The following is a 15,612-nucleotide window of genomic DNA, read 5'->3' on the forward strand; positions in this document are numbered from 1 at the left end:
CTTGAAAAACCGTAGTGGACATAGGGTAATGTTCAGTTCAGTGAATTTAACGGCCTGTTCAAGCAGTAAAACTTTTTTGTGACCTGACACACTGAGATAGCTTTGGCTAGAACATCACTGCAGTCTGTACCTTGTTTGAATAGCAGCACACAAAAAGGCAGGGGTGAAGCAGGGTCAGAGCACTGTGCTTCCAGGTAAGCAGGATAAGTGCCACAGCAGATGTAGAACTCACTGTACACTCTGGCCTCCTGACCTTCCTGTCTGGAGATAGCTGCACAGGTCTCAGTGCATCTGCATTTTGAAATAATCTGCTGGTTTTTCTTTGGATAACATCTTGGTTTCAGTTTGGTTTTTTTCAGAGCTTGAAAGCTCTGCAGTATCATGTTTAGAGAAGTCTTTTCATGTTTGAAGTTGCTAAAAGAAGAGGTTAACAGTTTTTGTGACACTTGGAGATTTCAAAGCTCTCAGTAGGGTTTTAGGAAAATGTGGGAAATGTGCATCTGAAACTTTTGAGGTTCTTGCTTAAGGGAATGTGAGATAAATGGTTTATATTTATAGAAGTTCCTATTATGTCGTTCACAGGCAGACACTGTGTCTTTTAAAGTTAGTTTAGATAGAAGTTCTTTATTTCAATGGAAATGCAGATTTTTTTTCCCACAGTTTTCTAGTTGAGCTTTTTGTTGTTGAGAAATGATTGAAAGCAAGTAACTGGATTCACTTCTAGGAGAAAAGCAAGTTGAGGTTCTCTGTTTTGTTTTGAAAACCAGAGTCCTGTAATGATTCGAGCTGGATCTCTGGCTGTGTAAACCCTGGCGTGTTTCTTCCCTGCTTGCTCAGAAAGCTTTTGTGAAGCCTCTTCACTGTTAGTAAAGAAATGTTATCCACACTCTGGGCTGGGTTTAGCACTTCTTTGTGTGAAAACAAACTACAGGAGAAAAACAGAGTGGGTGAGGGAAGGTGAGGCAGAGCCTCATACACAAAATGTAGGGACCAGCTTGGAGGGATTTGGCTTTGCTTCCTTTGCCATTGTGTAGAGATCTGTCTGAGGCTTTGGGGCATGTTTGTATTCCTAAATAAATGTATTTTCTTAGTGTTTGTCCAAAGACGTTATGTTTTGTATTTGGTTGACATTGTAGTGGGAGAGATCCATAGCTTGATAGACTTTTAGCAAGAAAAAACAATGTATTAATATTCTTTAATGCATTGCAATTATTAGCTGGCATTTGTGAAGTGATACTGTGTGACACAAACAGCTGCTGTGCTGCTGTTATTTATGAGGACACTGGTAGTTTTACCGAAATAGACTTGTGAACTTCTGAAGAAAAACCAGCCTTATGTAAGGGCAATTTCATGTGTGAAGATGAGTGGCTTATGGCAGCAGACCAGCCATCCCTGAGCCTGCAGCTCCTTGCTCTGAGATATGTCCTCAGTGCTTTTCTGGCTTGGTGGCACAGCTGGGAGGGGCTGTGGGAGGGCCCTGGGTGAGCTCGATAAAAGCTGTGGGTGCAGTCTCTGCTCAGGGTGCAGAGCACAGAGCTGCTGGTGCTGCTGACACAGGAAGGTCAGATGTGCTCAGCCCTGGGAACAGTGTAGCAGCAGAGTGATAAACACGGAAATTTACACAAATGGTGCTTTCTTGTAATTTACAGATTGCCTGATTCTCATGCCTTGGCTGTTGTGGTTTTTAGTGATGAAAAGCCAGAGGCTCATTTTTCAGCTTTCTTCCATTTATGAACAAGGGTCTAAATTTGCATCGAAAAACTAAACTTAGATTAGAAACGAAACTGATATCCCTTGATCCAGAATAGATCAATTTAAGGGAAATACAGGGAAATTAAGCCAGATAATCTGTTGTTGGTGGGGATTTCCTGAACAGATGACCAGTCATTCTACAGCTGGCAATTCAGAATTGCTCAGAAGAGTTAAATGAGGGAAATGAGATGGCAGAATGCCTGGCTAACTCGTGCCATTTCATGCCATTACAATGCAGTTTGCACTGAATCCCTGTGCTATACTGAGAGGAGTGAGGGTCAGCCCAGGCTGGCTGGAGTCACTCTGGGTCACATCTCTAAAAAGCCTTCTGCAGGCTACTGACCTTGCTTTTAATAGAGCCAGAATTCCCTGCATTGCTGCTTTCCACTCTCTGCATCCCTGGTAGCTTCAGATACAGTTTATCCCAACCTGAGCTGGTACCTTAGTCCCTCGGTGGGATAATTACCCAGGTGTGCTCAAACTTCTCAGAGATCTGAGCTGAAGGTACAGGCTGTTGCATTAATAAGCAGAAACCCTGTGTTTGGTGCAAGGAGATGAGAGCAGGAATCTTTTTTTTTGTGTCCTTTTAGGTAGCAGTGATTTCAGTGAAAAACTTTGCAGAAGGGTAAAAACCATCCTTATGTTCTGAAACTAGAGTGGTAAATAATTTGTTAAGTGGCCAAATGTTTTGTCATGGTACTTGCAGATATGGCAGGGTATGGAAATGCAGTGTCTGCAGAGAGAGGCTAAATTTTAATTTTGCAAGTGCTAATCTAATCTGCTATATGTTTCTCTGACACAAAAAATTAGCCATAGTTTGGTGGCTTTTAGCTTCTTAAATTACAAAGCTTAGCTCTTGTAAATGCCACAGCTGCAGGTGCTCATTTCTCTGGCAATTTGTCAGCACCTGCTTCTTATTTTAGGCTAATGGGGAGAAAAAAGCAAAATATGGTTTTGTTTTTTTTTTCTTGGAATTTTACACACAGTTCCAGCTGATGCAGTGCTTTCTGTAATAAAGGATCTCAACTTTTTGTAAACATTAGTTAAAATTCACATGTGGGTTTGGGACAAGGAGGTGCAGACACAGATTTAAGTTCAGGACCAGTTATTGGAAGGTGGAGGCTTTTCCTTGTCTGTGTTAACAAATCAGATCTGCATTATGAAAGTAATTACTGTTGAGAACTTAAACCATTAAAATAATTTATAACTTGGTAAAACCATTTATAATAGAAAACATTATGAGAAATGAAGGGCATTTTCTCATCACTAGAAACACTGGTGTTTTTCCACCCCAAATCTTCACTATATAAATGATAAAAAAATTTAGGACTCTTGTTTATTATGTGATTATTGATTTTTGTAGCTTTTCCACCTCTTGCTTTAACATTCTTGTCTTTGGCAACATTAAGATACTTTAAGAATAAAGCTTAGATTTCAGAATTTGAAATGAAGGAGAGGCATGGTGTTTTCAGTTTTCTCAGGTCTCAATCTGCACGTGATATTTTGGGAGGCTGGGCTAGAAAACTTTTGTAGGGACTCTGGAGAACTTTTCTTGTACAAATACCTGTTGCTTGTCTTATCAGCTTGTCCCTCCCTGTGGTGTAGCCTGGGCAGCACAGCAGAGCAGATCTGATGCTGGTGAAGATTGTGGTGCTCGTTTAGGCTCCATTCTAAACAGGCTCTTAGATGGAGAGCCTCAGCACAGTTTCATGATCTGACCCAAAACGTGAATGGAGAACAAAGATGGCATATCAGGTATCAGGGGCTTTCTAAAGCAAGGTCAGAGTTAGAGCAGCCTTAGAGAGGTCCTGCCTGCACCTCCTCACCCCCTCCCTCGTGCACTGATGCAGCTCCTCTGGAGGTGAGGCTCAGCCAGATCTGCCGCATCTCCTGGCTGGGCAGAGACAGGAAATTTGCTCTCTGAGATAGATGCCACGAGGCCATTGGCGTTCAGCATACACTGAGAGGGAGTGGTTCAGTCAGCTCATGTTTTATAGGTGCTGCACTGGGAAATTTTCAATCCTGTATCTAGAGCTGGCAGATTGTAAGACTTCCTATTTCAGTGGGAAAGTGATGATACCATTAAAATGAAAGCAGTCAGCTGCAATTACATTGTTAGTGCCTGAGAGAGCTAATTACTTTCACTCAACTAAATGTAAACATTGCATTAAACAGAAAGCCTTTTTTACTGTTGGGGAGATAAGACTGAGAAACTTTATCTTGGTATTACAAGGGAGGTGGTTCTTCTGTGGGTGATACTGAAGTAGTGGGTACACAATGTCAGTGTCAAACTCCATTTGAAGAATTGTTGATCATGATGTTAAGATGCCAGTACAGTTTTGTAATTTCATTTTTTACATAGCTGTGTGGTAATATTTGTAGTCACTTTTCAGTCACAGTTGGGTTCATGCAGGTGGATTTAACAGTGTGGCTGTCAGCCTGCATCTCTAGCACACTTGCACACAGCAGGCATGAAACCAAGCAATTTGGGTCTCTCCATTTCTGCCAGTGAGAATTTGAAAATGTGCTGTGGGTCAAGTGGGATTATTGATGAGAGAACAAGCAGCCCCAGGCTGCTCCCTTGCCAGCCTTCCCTGGCTGTTACTGCTCAGGTTAGCCCTGCTGGGGCTTGTCCCTGCTCTGCCTGCCCTCAGCAAAGGCAGAATAACTGGCATTTTGTCTTGCAGCTTTGTCTTACAGTTCTACTGCCAGTGCTTTTATCTGGCCTCTTCCTGAACTTTTAGACAGGAATTAGTATAGCTCGAATTTTCCTAAGTTTTATGCACTGTTAAGTAAGTGGTTTACCTGTGAGTGGATCCACTTGGTTCTGGGGAATGCCAAGGGTTTTTTGCACCCTTCTTGTAGACAGGTTTTCATTTCAGATGTGATAGGAAGAGTTTTTGTGCCATGAGAGGAAACATGCAACAGGGCACTAAAACTGTGGACTGGTATTTTTGAATCATAGTGCTGATGATAGAAATGAAAACTGAGAATTAGGTCAGGTAAAGTTAAAAATACCCATCTGCTATTCCAGGAAACTTTAAAATTGTTAAGGAATTTTTGAAAAGAAAAACTAAGCTGAAACTATTTAACATCTGAGATATGGTTCTTCTGGATTACACTAAAACTACACCATCTCTCCCAACACTCACCAAGCAAGGGACAAGGATCTGACTGATTCTTCAATGGGTTCCTGCAGTCACAGCTGAAAATAAAGGCTGATTCCAGATTATACAGTTTAATAGCTTTACCCCCTTTTTTCCTCCTCTTCTTTATGGCAGGAGGCTGCCAGTTTGTGGAGGCTCTCAGTGGTGATATCTGTGTCATTTGATGGGACTGCACAGTAGAAGAGTTAACTGATCAGTCAGAGTGAAAAGTTTAATCTTTGAGCTGACAAAAATGGAGCAACTTCATGTTTTAGTAGAACTTGCTAAAACAGTATTTCTAAAACTTGAGTCAGAAAAAAGTCATTGATTTGCTAATTAATGTCTGTTAAATGCAAAGGTCTGCTTCAGTGAGTGTTTCTGCATTTTGTTTGTGATGAAAAAACCAAAACTGAAACTGGGTTTATATAAGGCAAAGGAGAAGCGTGTACTTTCTCCTGTCAGAACTAGTCCAGACTTGTGTAACTGAGCTGTAATTTCCATGTGAGTGCAGGCTGTTTCATGCTGAGAGTGACACGTTTTCCAGCTGCAGGGAGTCTCCTGTGCAGTGGTGGCCTCCCTGCAGGGTTGGGGTGTGCCTGCCTTTCGTGGTGGCTTGAGTTCCTCTTGGCTTTGTGCATGAGCTGGGCTCTCACAGACTGAATGGAGGTGGCTTCATCTCACCTGTGTTGCCATTTCTTCTGTACACAGAAGTGTTTCTAAAGCTCAGTGTGCTCCTGCTTGATAGCAGCAGCCTCTGGATGAAATCCTGAAAACATGGAAGAACTGATGCTGTTAAATTCTAGCAGCAGTCTTGCCCAGAATTGCCCTTTGTCCCATGTTTCTGTTCTGAACCCTGAAGTACCATTGCATTGTACACTCTTGCCTTTTATGCAAAAACAAACAGTCACAGATACCTCATAAATATGAAAGTCAAATGGAAGGCTGCATGTTTTTATTTTTTAGAGTATCCTCCAGCCTATAGCAGTCACACCAGCACTTCTTGCTCTTGCTCTGCCACGTGGCACTGACATGCATTACCTGCTCTGACCTTGCTGCTATTTGCCAGATTCATTTTATAGCAAGCATTTACAAACAGAGAAAAAGAACTTTTTAAACAACATGTAGATCTCCTAAAGTTTACTCAGTAAAAAGATGTCAGTGCTTTTGTTTGTTTCTTGTAAAGCTGATTACATCCTGTTGATTTGCTTGCATAATCTTTTAACTATCTTAATTTGTGAATTGTAAACTGTTTTGTGGAGTCATGAGACTTTTTCTTGGCTGTTGCACTGGAGTAGAGCAGCTGGGGCTTAGAAAGCCAAGAACATTTGTGTGGTGGTGAAATGTAAGGATGACTCAGCTGAAATTTCTGATGAGTTATGCAGTCAGGAAATCTAATAAGTGTGTGGCTTGCCCAGAGCGTGCCACAGCCTCGTCACAAACAGCTTGTGACCCCTGCACAGACCCAGTCAAACTGAACTGGCCATTCTTGTGTTCTCCCAGTGTTAGTTTTTGAATTTGCTGTAGTGAGCTCAGAGATTTTCTGAAAATGGAAAATTAAAAATGATACAGAGTGAGAAGAGTTTTTAGAGTGCTGGGGAATTAGAGGAGAAGAATAACAGCTGAGTTCCTGTGAATGCTGTCTGTACCAAGTCCTAGATTCTGACAGAAATTGAGAGAAGTGGGGAAGGACAATGTACCTTCCATTCCTCTTCAGATCTATGATCTCTTTGTAATTGTGTTTGAAGCTGTTTATTCAGTGGAACAAGGGGGCAAACAGGGATCAAAGTTGGTGGTTCTGGGCAGTGGGATCTGCTTTGGCTTTGATGTTGGAATGGAGGGAACAGGCACTACAGCTCCTTTTGGTTCTGTCTCCTCATCTATGAAATGTGGATAATAGCACCTGCTTCAGTGGCCAGCTCAGGCTTTTATAAAGGAATAGGATTACTGGCATTCTGTCCCAGGAGTGGTGCTGGTGTTTGGTGTAGTGTCACTGTGCAACTGCCTGAGAAAATGCTTTTCCCCTGAAAAGTTAACACTGCAGTCAACAAGCCTTGGGGCATGGGGCTGCTGCTCTTGGCTCAGTGACTTCTAAACAGAAGCCTGGGAGCAATGCTTTGACTGGTGAACAACTGCAGTCCATCTACAGCTGCAATGTTGTGCATTACATTATTCTGTTGGAGAGTCAAAAACCTGCAGCACTTGAGAGGAAGTGTTGCATGTGATAATTTTTCACCAAGGTCAGTGACTTAAAATTTGCTGCATGAGATTTTCCTAACTCAGAGCAATTGTAAATAAGGTATGAAAGCTGATGTTACTGGTAGTCTGTCATTGTGGCAGTAATTAAAATGGTCACATTTTTATTCCTGTGAGCATCAGTTTTGGTTTGATTGTATGGTGATTTACCTTGGGTTTGAAAGTGTATTGAGAGAAGCAGGAAAACATTGAATTATGTCAATTTATATTCTCTTCTTGTTGAGTAGGAATTGAGCAGCAAGGTTGATCCTTTTACTTGGTTCTGTGCTTTGTAACTGTGGATTTTTTATCCTGAGTCCCTGTTTCTGTGGCTTTTTCTGTAAGTGACCCTGTTTTCCTGCCCCAGGATTGGAACCTGACATGGCACACAGAAGACCCAGACTTCACCCCGTGCTTTCAGAACACAGTGCTGGTGTGGATTCCTTGTGTTTACCTGTGGCTCTGCTTCCCAGTGTACTGGCTGTACCTTCGCCGTCATGACCGGGGCTACATCCAGGTGTCCCCCCTGAACAAAGCCAAAACGGTGAGTGGCCCTGGCCCCCCAGCCTCTCACACTGCAGCCTCTTTGCAGCTGTGCTTTGGCACAGGGCTGTTTGCAGCATCACTCTTCACCTGCGTGCACACTTCACACTTCATTTATTTGTTCTGCCTGTGTTTGATTTCCCAGCCTTTCCTGTTTCCTTTGCCCTTTTAGCAGCCTTCTGAAATTTACCCTGGCATAGCAACAAACAGGCAAATCCTTTTAAAGACCAGTTGGAGAAGACTATTTTAAGGCAACTCAATCTCAAGGCCCTTATTTCTATCATAAAAATAATTTATTATCCTGACAGCTTCTTAAGTTACACATACATTTCTAGAACTGCTGCAGGTGTTCTGTTCCACTGCTGCTGTGAAATAGGTACTTAATGTTTTTGGTTTTTTTATTTCCCTGTAGAATAAGTGCAGAGTTTTAAGAAGGGCTGTAATAACATGGTGTATTGCAGGGCTTTTTTCTCTGCAGTTCAGGAGACCAGCATTCTGCTTCATAATAGACTGAATTACATGGTGTTAAAAATCAGTTAACTTTTTTCTCCTAGTAGGAATTCAATAATTAACACCAAATTGCTTTTCTTTTGTGCATGTGGTAGAATTGCCCAAATGATATGATCTGATTATGACTTCTGCTAACACATAACTTCTAGTGTTCATCTATATATTGTGCTGCATTATCTTTGTGAATTGATGTATTAAAGACACTTCTTTTATTGCAGGCTTTGGGCTTAATACTCTGGATAGTCTGCTGGGCAGACCTTTTCTACTCTTTCTGGGAAAGAAGTCAAAATATTTTTCGAGCTCCATTTTTTCTCATTAGCCCTACAGTTTTGGGTATAACAATGGTAAGTTCTTCTGCATGGCCATTGTCCAAAGCTGTCAGCAGTGACTATCTTGGTATTATTCACATGCTGTAATCCTTTAAGCTGCAGCCTTTACATAGAGACTTCTTCTGTAGCTGAGCTGTGAAATACTGACTGTGAAATACCTGCTTGCTTTTAATTAAAAAATTAGAAAAAACAGACTAGCCTGAGCTAGCATCCATTCAATAGTTTGGCTCAGGCATGGGGTAAAGGAATCAACTCAAGAGAGCTGATTCAACCTAGATAATACAAACCACTGAACTTGGGGGGAAACTGTGGAAATATCTCATTACAAACTCTGATATAACATTCCTGTGTGTTACCTTGGTTACACCTGATGGCACAGTGGGAAGCCTTGAGTCACACAGGTGTCCCCTTGCCCCAGGTGTGCTGGGTTCCTGCTGTCTCATATCCCTGCAAGCTGCATTTCATGGAGATGCCTTGCTGTTCTTGCTGATCTCAGAGCTGGAATGGTGGTGATTAAACACGATGCTAAGGGGACACCACAACCCCAACAACAGCCAAACAAAAGCCCCAAACAGCCCCCAGACATGCTGACAAATGCAAGAGCTGTTCAGCAGTTTGTGGTCATTGAATAATGCAACTGTCAGGCTTTTGTCAGGCTGATTGAAATTGAATGTTGCAGTAGATAAGTGAGACATACCAGCTTCCTAAAGGACTCTGAAAACACCCAAAATACAGAAATAGAATAATACTTGGTCAGTGTTGTTTGGTGTTGGGGCTTGTGTGGAAAGTAATATATTTACTTTAAAAAGAACTAGTCAGGAAGTGCTGTAATTCCATGTTGATTTGTGATGTACAGATAGAAAAGTAAAGAAGTTTGGCAGCTTTTGACAGTACTTTTGTGTATGTGATCATTTATTTAATGCATATTCCTTTTTCCTTTTTTGTCCACTCCTTATCTTTAGTGATAATTTCCTATTCAAATTATTTTGGAATTACACTTAAAATTTAGAAGGGGTTTAAAAGGTCTGGGAGATACTGGATTGTCAAACTTAATTTGCAAATATGTTTTCATCTTATTTATCTACAGTTGCTTGCCACATTTTTAATACAGTATGAAAGAATAAAAGGAGTCCAGTCTTCAGGTGTAATGACAATTTTCTGGTCCATCTCATTGTTATGTGCCACAGTGATTTTTATATCCAAAATAAAACATGCCTTAAATATGGTAAGTGAATTTTAGCCTCATTCAGTTGAAAATAACCCTGAATGCTGCAGTGATAGATTAGTTGCTTGGTAATTACACCAGTTAATGATTCAGGAAGTGTACCTTCATTCCTTGGGCTGTAACAGCAAAGGAAGCAGGAATTAATGTCTTGTGTTTGGAAGTGCTCAGGAGATTGATAAAGAGATTAATGAGATTCAGCAGCAGCTGCCCAGAAAAGTGGGTTGGCTGTTGGAGACAGATGTGCCTGCTGCAGTGCAGACACAATCTTTGCTATCAAACTGCTCTGCCTGGGAGGTCACATCATCTTCCTGTTGACTGTGCAGTGGATTTCCTGAAACACTTTGTTCAGTGCTGCTGTGCTCTCACCTCCCTGGGCAAAAGCAAAGTGAAATGTTTTTATGCAAACTTGCCCAGAATTAAGATCACCTCAAATATCAGACTAATTGTGGAGCTGCCTGAAAATGGCACTTCTATTTCTTGAAACCTTTAAGCTGCATTGGCAATTTTGAGAACTTCCAGCCAACTTTTGTCTTCAGCTGTTGAGAATGGGATTTTACTGGGGGGTGTACATCTATACCTGTTCTCTGATTTCTGTGACTTATGTGTTATGCATCAGCCCCTGTCTAAAAAGCTGAAAGAACTCTGAATTTTACACACAATGGAACAAAGTGTAATGTCAATTCTGCTCCTCTTCTGTGTGCATCCTAATTGTAAAAATTTGCTTTCATACTCCTTGCTACCCAGTGCATAAATGTCTTGCTCCTGTAAGGAATACACTGACTTCAAATTGGGGCTCTGTTGGCACAAACCATGTATTAAAGAGAAGTTTTTACATAAGAAATTCATACTTGTATTTTAATGGTAGTGACTGAATAAAAATAAATGTCTTTCACATCCTCTCCCCTCTCATTACCTTCCCTTTACCAAAATAGACATTGACTTTAATTTGCATGGGAGTGAGTAGTGTAGCAGAATTTACAGTAAGGGCTGTTTTCTGTTTAATCATAACATGTTATTTAAAATTAATTCTTCAAGGCTTCTAACTGGAATATTGCCTCCTTTGCAGGGTGCTGATGAGGATGCATTTCGTTATGCCACCTTCTGCATCTACTTTGTCCTGGTATTGGTAGAGCTCATCCTGTGTTGTTTTCCAGAGCAACCACCTTTGTTTTCTGAAACAGTGAATGATCCAGTGAGTCTGCACAGTGCCAAGTATCATATGTGCAATATTCTGTGTAATGTATCCCAGATGACAAATAATTAAAATTCTGCTTTTTATTTGGTGATGCAAAAGAAACCTTAACATGCAAAACCAGGGGAAGGGAGGGGCTGTATGCAATAAAAAGCACAAAAGTTCTGTTTTAGTCATTTCTGAATAGCATTCCTGAAGGATAAGTTGCATGTATTTATATTCAGTTGTGCTGCTGGCAGTCAGTGGGAAATACTGGTTTGAAATGCAGTGCTCCTGGTATCTGATTTGTTCAGTGGGCAGCAACATGTGGATTCATTTCATTTGGACATGGGGAAGAATTTAGACCTGAAAAGCTTTTGAACCTGGGCAGATGTGTTTGATTTCTGTTTTTACCTTTCTTATGTCAAGTAAAGATTTAATCAGCTCAGATGCAAGAGCAGCTAATGTTAGAGGGTGATTTGGATGTAATATTTAATTTTACCTAGGTGTGACCTTTTTTTGTGTGTGTTCTTAATTATCTGTGCCAGCTCTGTGGCATGGATGTAAAGTGACCCAGGAGATGCTGGGACATCCTTGCACCAGCTCTGGGTCACAGGGGGTACACTGCTCACTGCCTGCAGTTTGGACATACTGAGTAGAGGAATTTTGGTTTTTTACCAGGTCTGATTCTGGTTTGATGGCAGTTAAGTGACACTGACTGATGGAGGAAAGTGTGAAATGTGTGAGGGGGAAATAAATACTGCCCTGGTAACTGTGGAAAGGGTCCCTGAATGCCAGAGTTCTTCTGCAGCAGGGTGCTGTGCCTGCCCATGGCAGGCTGTGTGTGCTCATCCTGCTGAGCCTTTGCACCTTCTGCACCTTTTGGTTCTTCTCATCTCATTCAGGGGTTAAGTGTATTTCACAGGATGCTGTGGGTGTAAGGAAACCTTTTCTTCTTTTCTACTTCTTATGAGGTGCTTTGAGACCACAGTGGTTTGTTTTTCTGTTCAGGGTATTTCTAGGAATTTAGAATGTTTTTTTCATTTGTGCATCTGTGTTGATATTAGAGCAGGAGAACTGAATTTTTCATTCACAATTAACTACCCAGTTAACATATTTGTGCCCTCACATGGTGGCATGCCTTGCACTGACATGGGCACTGAACATGACATCTGGAGACACTGTCTGGCCTCCAGAATGGCTTCAGCTGTTTGTTGTGTTGTTGATAAGGAGTGCTGCTGTTCCTGCTGGCAGCCCTGGAGCTCTGCTTGCCTTTGCTGAACCAGCTCTCAGCAGCAGAAATGGCAAGTTTCAGTCATGTGAAAAAAATACTGTAAGCAAAAGGAATTTCAAAACCATCTTTTCTTCTTTGCTTGTTTCTTTTGGCCATTTTGTATGTGGATTGATTGCTTTTTCTCTCCTTTAGAATCCATGTCCAGAGTTCAGTGCTTCTTTCCTCTCAAGAATCACATTCTGGTGGATCACTGGGTAAGACTGAGCTGTTGCATAAAGAACCAGTTCAAGTTAGATGGCACTCTGGGGTCCTGCTGTCACAGTTACATTAACAGTAATCATGCAACAAGAATCTTGGTTGTTTGGTAGAGCTTAAATTATTTTTTCTTTTAACAACTTGATTAATATTTTTTAAATTTTCTTTGTAGGGTCTTTGTAATTTAAAATTTTGCCAGTCTGTATTTAATATGTTTGATGAAGGAATATAATAAAAAAACATCCTTGGGAAATATAAGAAAGGAGAACTTGTCTGCTGTATTTAGAAACTAAGACACTGAAAACTATGACCTCTTTTTGTCCAATAGGCTCTTTTTTTCCCATTAAATTAATTTTACTTGTGCTGTATGATTTGTGAGTTAAAATAATACTGGTGTGTAGTTGTGGCTGGTACTTGGCCACAGTTCCAACAGAAAGCCAGATGAAAGGAATTGCTTTGTGAAATTAAAGGCTAATAAAGATTTTGAAACTTGCTAGGCATGGGAATATTAATTTCCTGGCTGATTTTCAAATGAGATCATGTCATCTTTTCTTTTATTTTCCCTGGAATGTGAATTCAGTGGCATATCCTGGATCCTTGGATGTTTTGGTGTCTGGTTCTCCCAGTAAGGACAGGAGGATGGATGTTTTAGCATCTGGACCTGTTCTGCTGCAGGCACTAATGCTTGCTTGCACCTTTGGGAGAGCTGGCTCTGTTCTGGGCTGGATGCAGCTGTATCTCTACATCTATCTCTGAATATGCACAAACATTTCTGTTAAATTTGTGGTGCTGGTTGCTTCTGTGCAGGTTGATGATCCGGGGTTATCGGAGCCCTCTGGAAGCCAAGGATTTGTGGTCATTAAATAAAGAGGACAAATCAGAGGAAGTAGTGCCAGGTTTGGCTAGAAATTGGGCAAAAGAGTGGTCAAAGACCAAGAGGTAAGTTCAGTTATCCTGGCTTTCAGCTCTGCCAGAATGCAGAGGTTTAAGAGCTCAAGTGACTCAGGTTTTACTCAGAGGTGTTGGTCATTTGTTACCAGACCTGCTTTGTTTGTCCTGAGTGCACAGAGCAGGGACCAGGGAGGGCATTGTGCTTCTGCTTTATGGAGAGCTGACTTTCCCTTTCCTGATCTGAAACTCATTACTGGGACTTCTGGGGAGGGAATGTTTGGACACAAACTGCTGATGTGTAATTTAGGAGCTTGGGCTCCCTCTGTAGTTGGTGAAGCCTTGGAGGGTATTTCAGGGTGTCAAAGGGAGCAGCTTATTCCTTTCTTTTGACTATATAGGGAGTCTGAGCATCCAAGCCAGATGGCTAAAATTAGAAAGACTGCATGCCTGCAGTCTCCATCCTGCTTTCATCATCCTTGGCTGCAGCAGACAGGAGCCCCTTTTCATTGAAGGGAAACTGTGCTTGCTTACACAGTGTGTTCTACATCCAGCTTGTCCTCAGAAGTTCAGTGCAGGGAGTTTAGCATAAGCCAGATGTAAGAAAAGAATGTGTTCAGTCCATTGGATGTGTCTTGGCATTAACCTGGCTTCAGTCTTTTAACTCTGGTGCTGCAGTGAAGCCTTGATTTGTTAGAGTTCAGCTCACTGGGTTCTAGAATAATAATGTCTCTGCTCTTTAAGCTCACAAGTTACAGCTTTGTTCCTCATTCCCCAGGGCAGACTTCAGGGAGAGATGTACAGGAATGTTACCTACCCAAGCAAAGAAAGCCATTTCTGAACAGCCAGATCATTTAATTATGTTGTATGATTAAAAATGTTTGAAAGCAAAACTCAGCTAAACTGTTAAGAGTCGTGATAAGCAGCTCATTTACATCTCATTTGTGTAGTGTGCATTTTGCCAGTTGGATTTATGCTTGAATAAAGGTCACATTCTTTACCTAATCTTTTTTCAGGCAACCACTAAACATGGTATATGCACCCAAAAAGCAGCAAAAATCAGGAGACTCAAATGGTGATGTGACAGAAGAGGTTGAAGCTTTGATTATAAAACCATCTCAGAAGAGCTCTGAAGCATCTTTATTCAAGGTGTTATACAAAACCTTTGGGCCATATTTTTTCATGAGCTTCCTTTTTAAAGCTGCACATGATCTCTTGATGTTTGCAGGCCCAGAGATTCTGAGGTAAGCCCTGTATACTTCATTATTGTATTGAAAGGATGTGAACAGGATTTAAAGCATGCTGGTATTTCACTCCCCAAGCTGCTTTGCCCTCAGCTGATAAAATGAGGAAGAGATGTCATACAAGAGAGAGACCATGCACAAACATGATTCAGTCCATTGGTTTTCAAAGTACAACATCCTGCAATAAATATTTGGTACTTCAGGTGCTTGTGTGACCAGTGCAGTGTTTGCAGCCTAAGGCTGCACCATGACATTGGTTTTGTTCTCCATCTGTCAGAGCACTCATTTCTCTCCCCACAGATTGCTGCTCAACTTTGTAGACAACAGAGCTGCCCCAAATTGGCATGGCTACTTTTATACAGCACTGCTGTTTGTTTCTGCCTGTCTTCAGACACTGATTCTGCACCAGTATTTCCATATTTGCTTTGTGACTGGAATGAGGCTCAAAACAGCCATTGTTGGTGTAATTTATCGGAAGGTATGTGTTCCTTTAATGTGTAACAGTGCTCTGACTGCAAGTGTGCACTGTCTGTGACTGTGAGGATGCATCACCTAAGTCTGAATCGTGACTCTGACTCTGGTGTGCTGATTCCTAACTTCATAGAAATAAGAGCATGTCTAATTTAAAACTAAAAGCCTTTAAGCCGCAGCAGTTTTCTAATTTGCTACTTAACATACTTCTCACTGCCAAGGAAGAAAACTTTCCTCATTCAGACTTAGGGTGTGCAGTGCTTCAGCTGGTGCAGAAATTAAAGATGCACCTACATTTACAGCTTCCTTTGGGATTTACCAGCAGTGCCATCTTAGAATAAGCTGGAACATTTTAGAAAGCTGAGGACTGACAGCTCTGTGTGAGGAAAATGTGTCACAAGAAATGAAGATTCCACTTTTACACTGAAACAAAAACACATAACAAACCAAGTAAATGATACCACCAGCCCACAGCCCAGAGTTTGCTTACTGACTTTAATTTTATATTAGCTAAACCTGGCTGATTGATTCAGACTGTACAACCTGAATTTTGCAAGGTGTACAGGGTGAACAGAGCACAAAGGAGGAAAATGATTGCATGTAGTTTTATAG

At 41.3% G+C, this 15,612-nt stretch overlaps 1 protein-coding gene across 2 annotated transcripts in view; it reads left to right on the forward strand.

Moving 5' to 3' along the window:
- The window catches only part of LOC130259364 (multidrug resistance-associated protein 1), a 49,891-nt gene that overhangs the window by 2,684 nt on the left and 31,595 nt on the right, over positions 1–15,612 (forward strand). For both annotated transcript variants that reach the window (XM_056503595.1, XM_056503596.1), the window contains exons 2-9: positions 7,498–7,674; positions 8,402–8,527; positions 9,600–9,737; positions 10,804–10,929; positions 12,335–12,396; positions 13,205–13,336; positions 14,302–14,529; positions 14,830–15,007. In XM_056503595.1, coding sequence (XP_056359570.1) covers positions 7,498–7,674; positions 8,402–8,527; positions 9,600–9,737; positions 10,804–10,929; positions 12,335–12,396; positions 13,205–13,336; positions 14,302–14,529; positions 14,830–15,007 — 1,167 coding nt within the window. The remainder of the gene's footprint in view (positions 1–7,497; positions 7,675–8,401; positions 8,528–9,599; positions 9,738–10,803; positions 10,930–12,334; positions 12,397–13,204; positions 13,337–14,301; positions 14,530–14,829; positions 15,008–15,612) is intronic.

This window comes from Oenanthe melanoleuca, chromosome 14 (assembly GCF_029582105.1).
Source record: "Oenanthe melanoleuca isolate GR-GAL-2019-014 chromosome 14, OMel1.0, whole genome shotgun sequence".
In the NCBI taxonomy this organism is placed as follows: Eukaryota; Metazoa; Chordata; class Aves; order Passeriformes; family Muscicapidae; genus Oenanthe; species Oenanthe melanoleuca.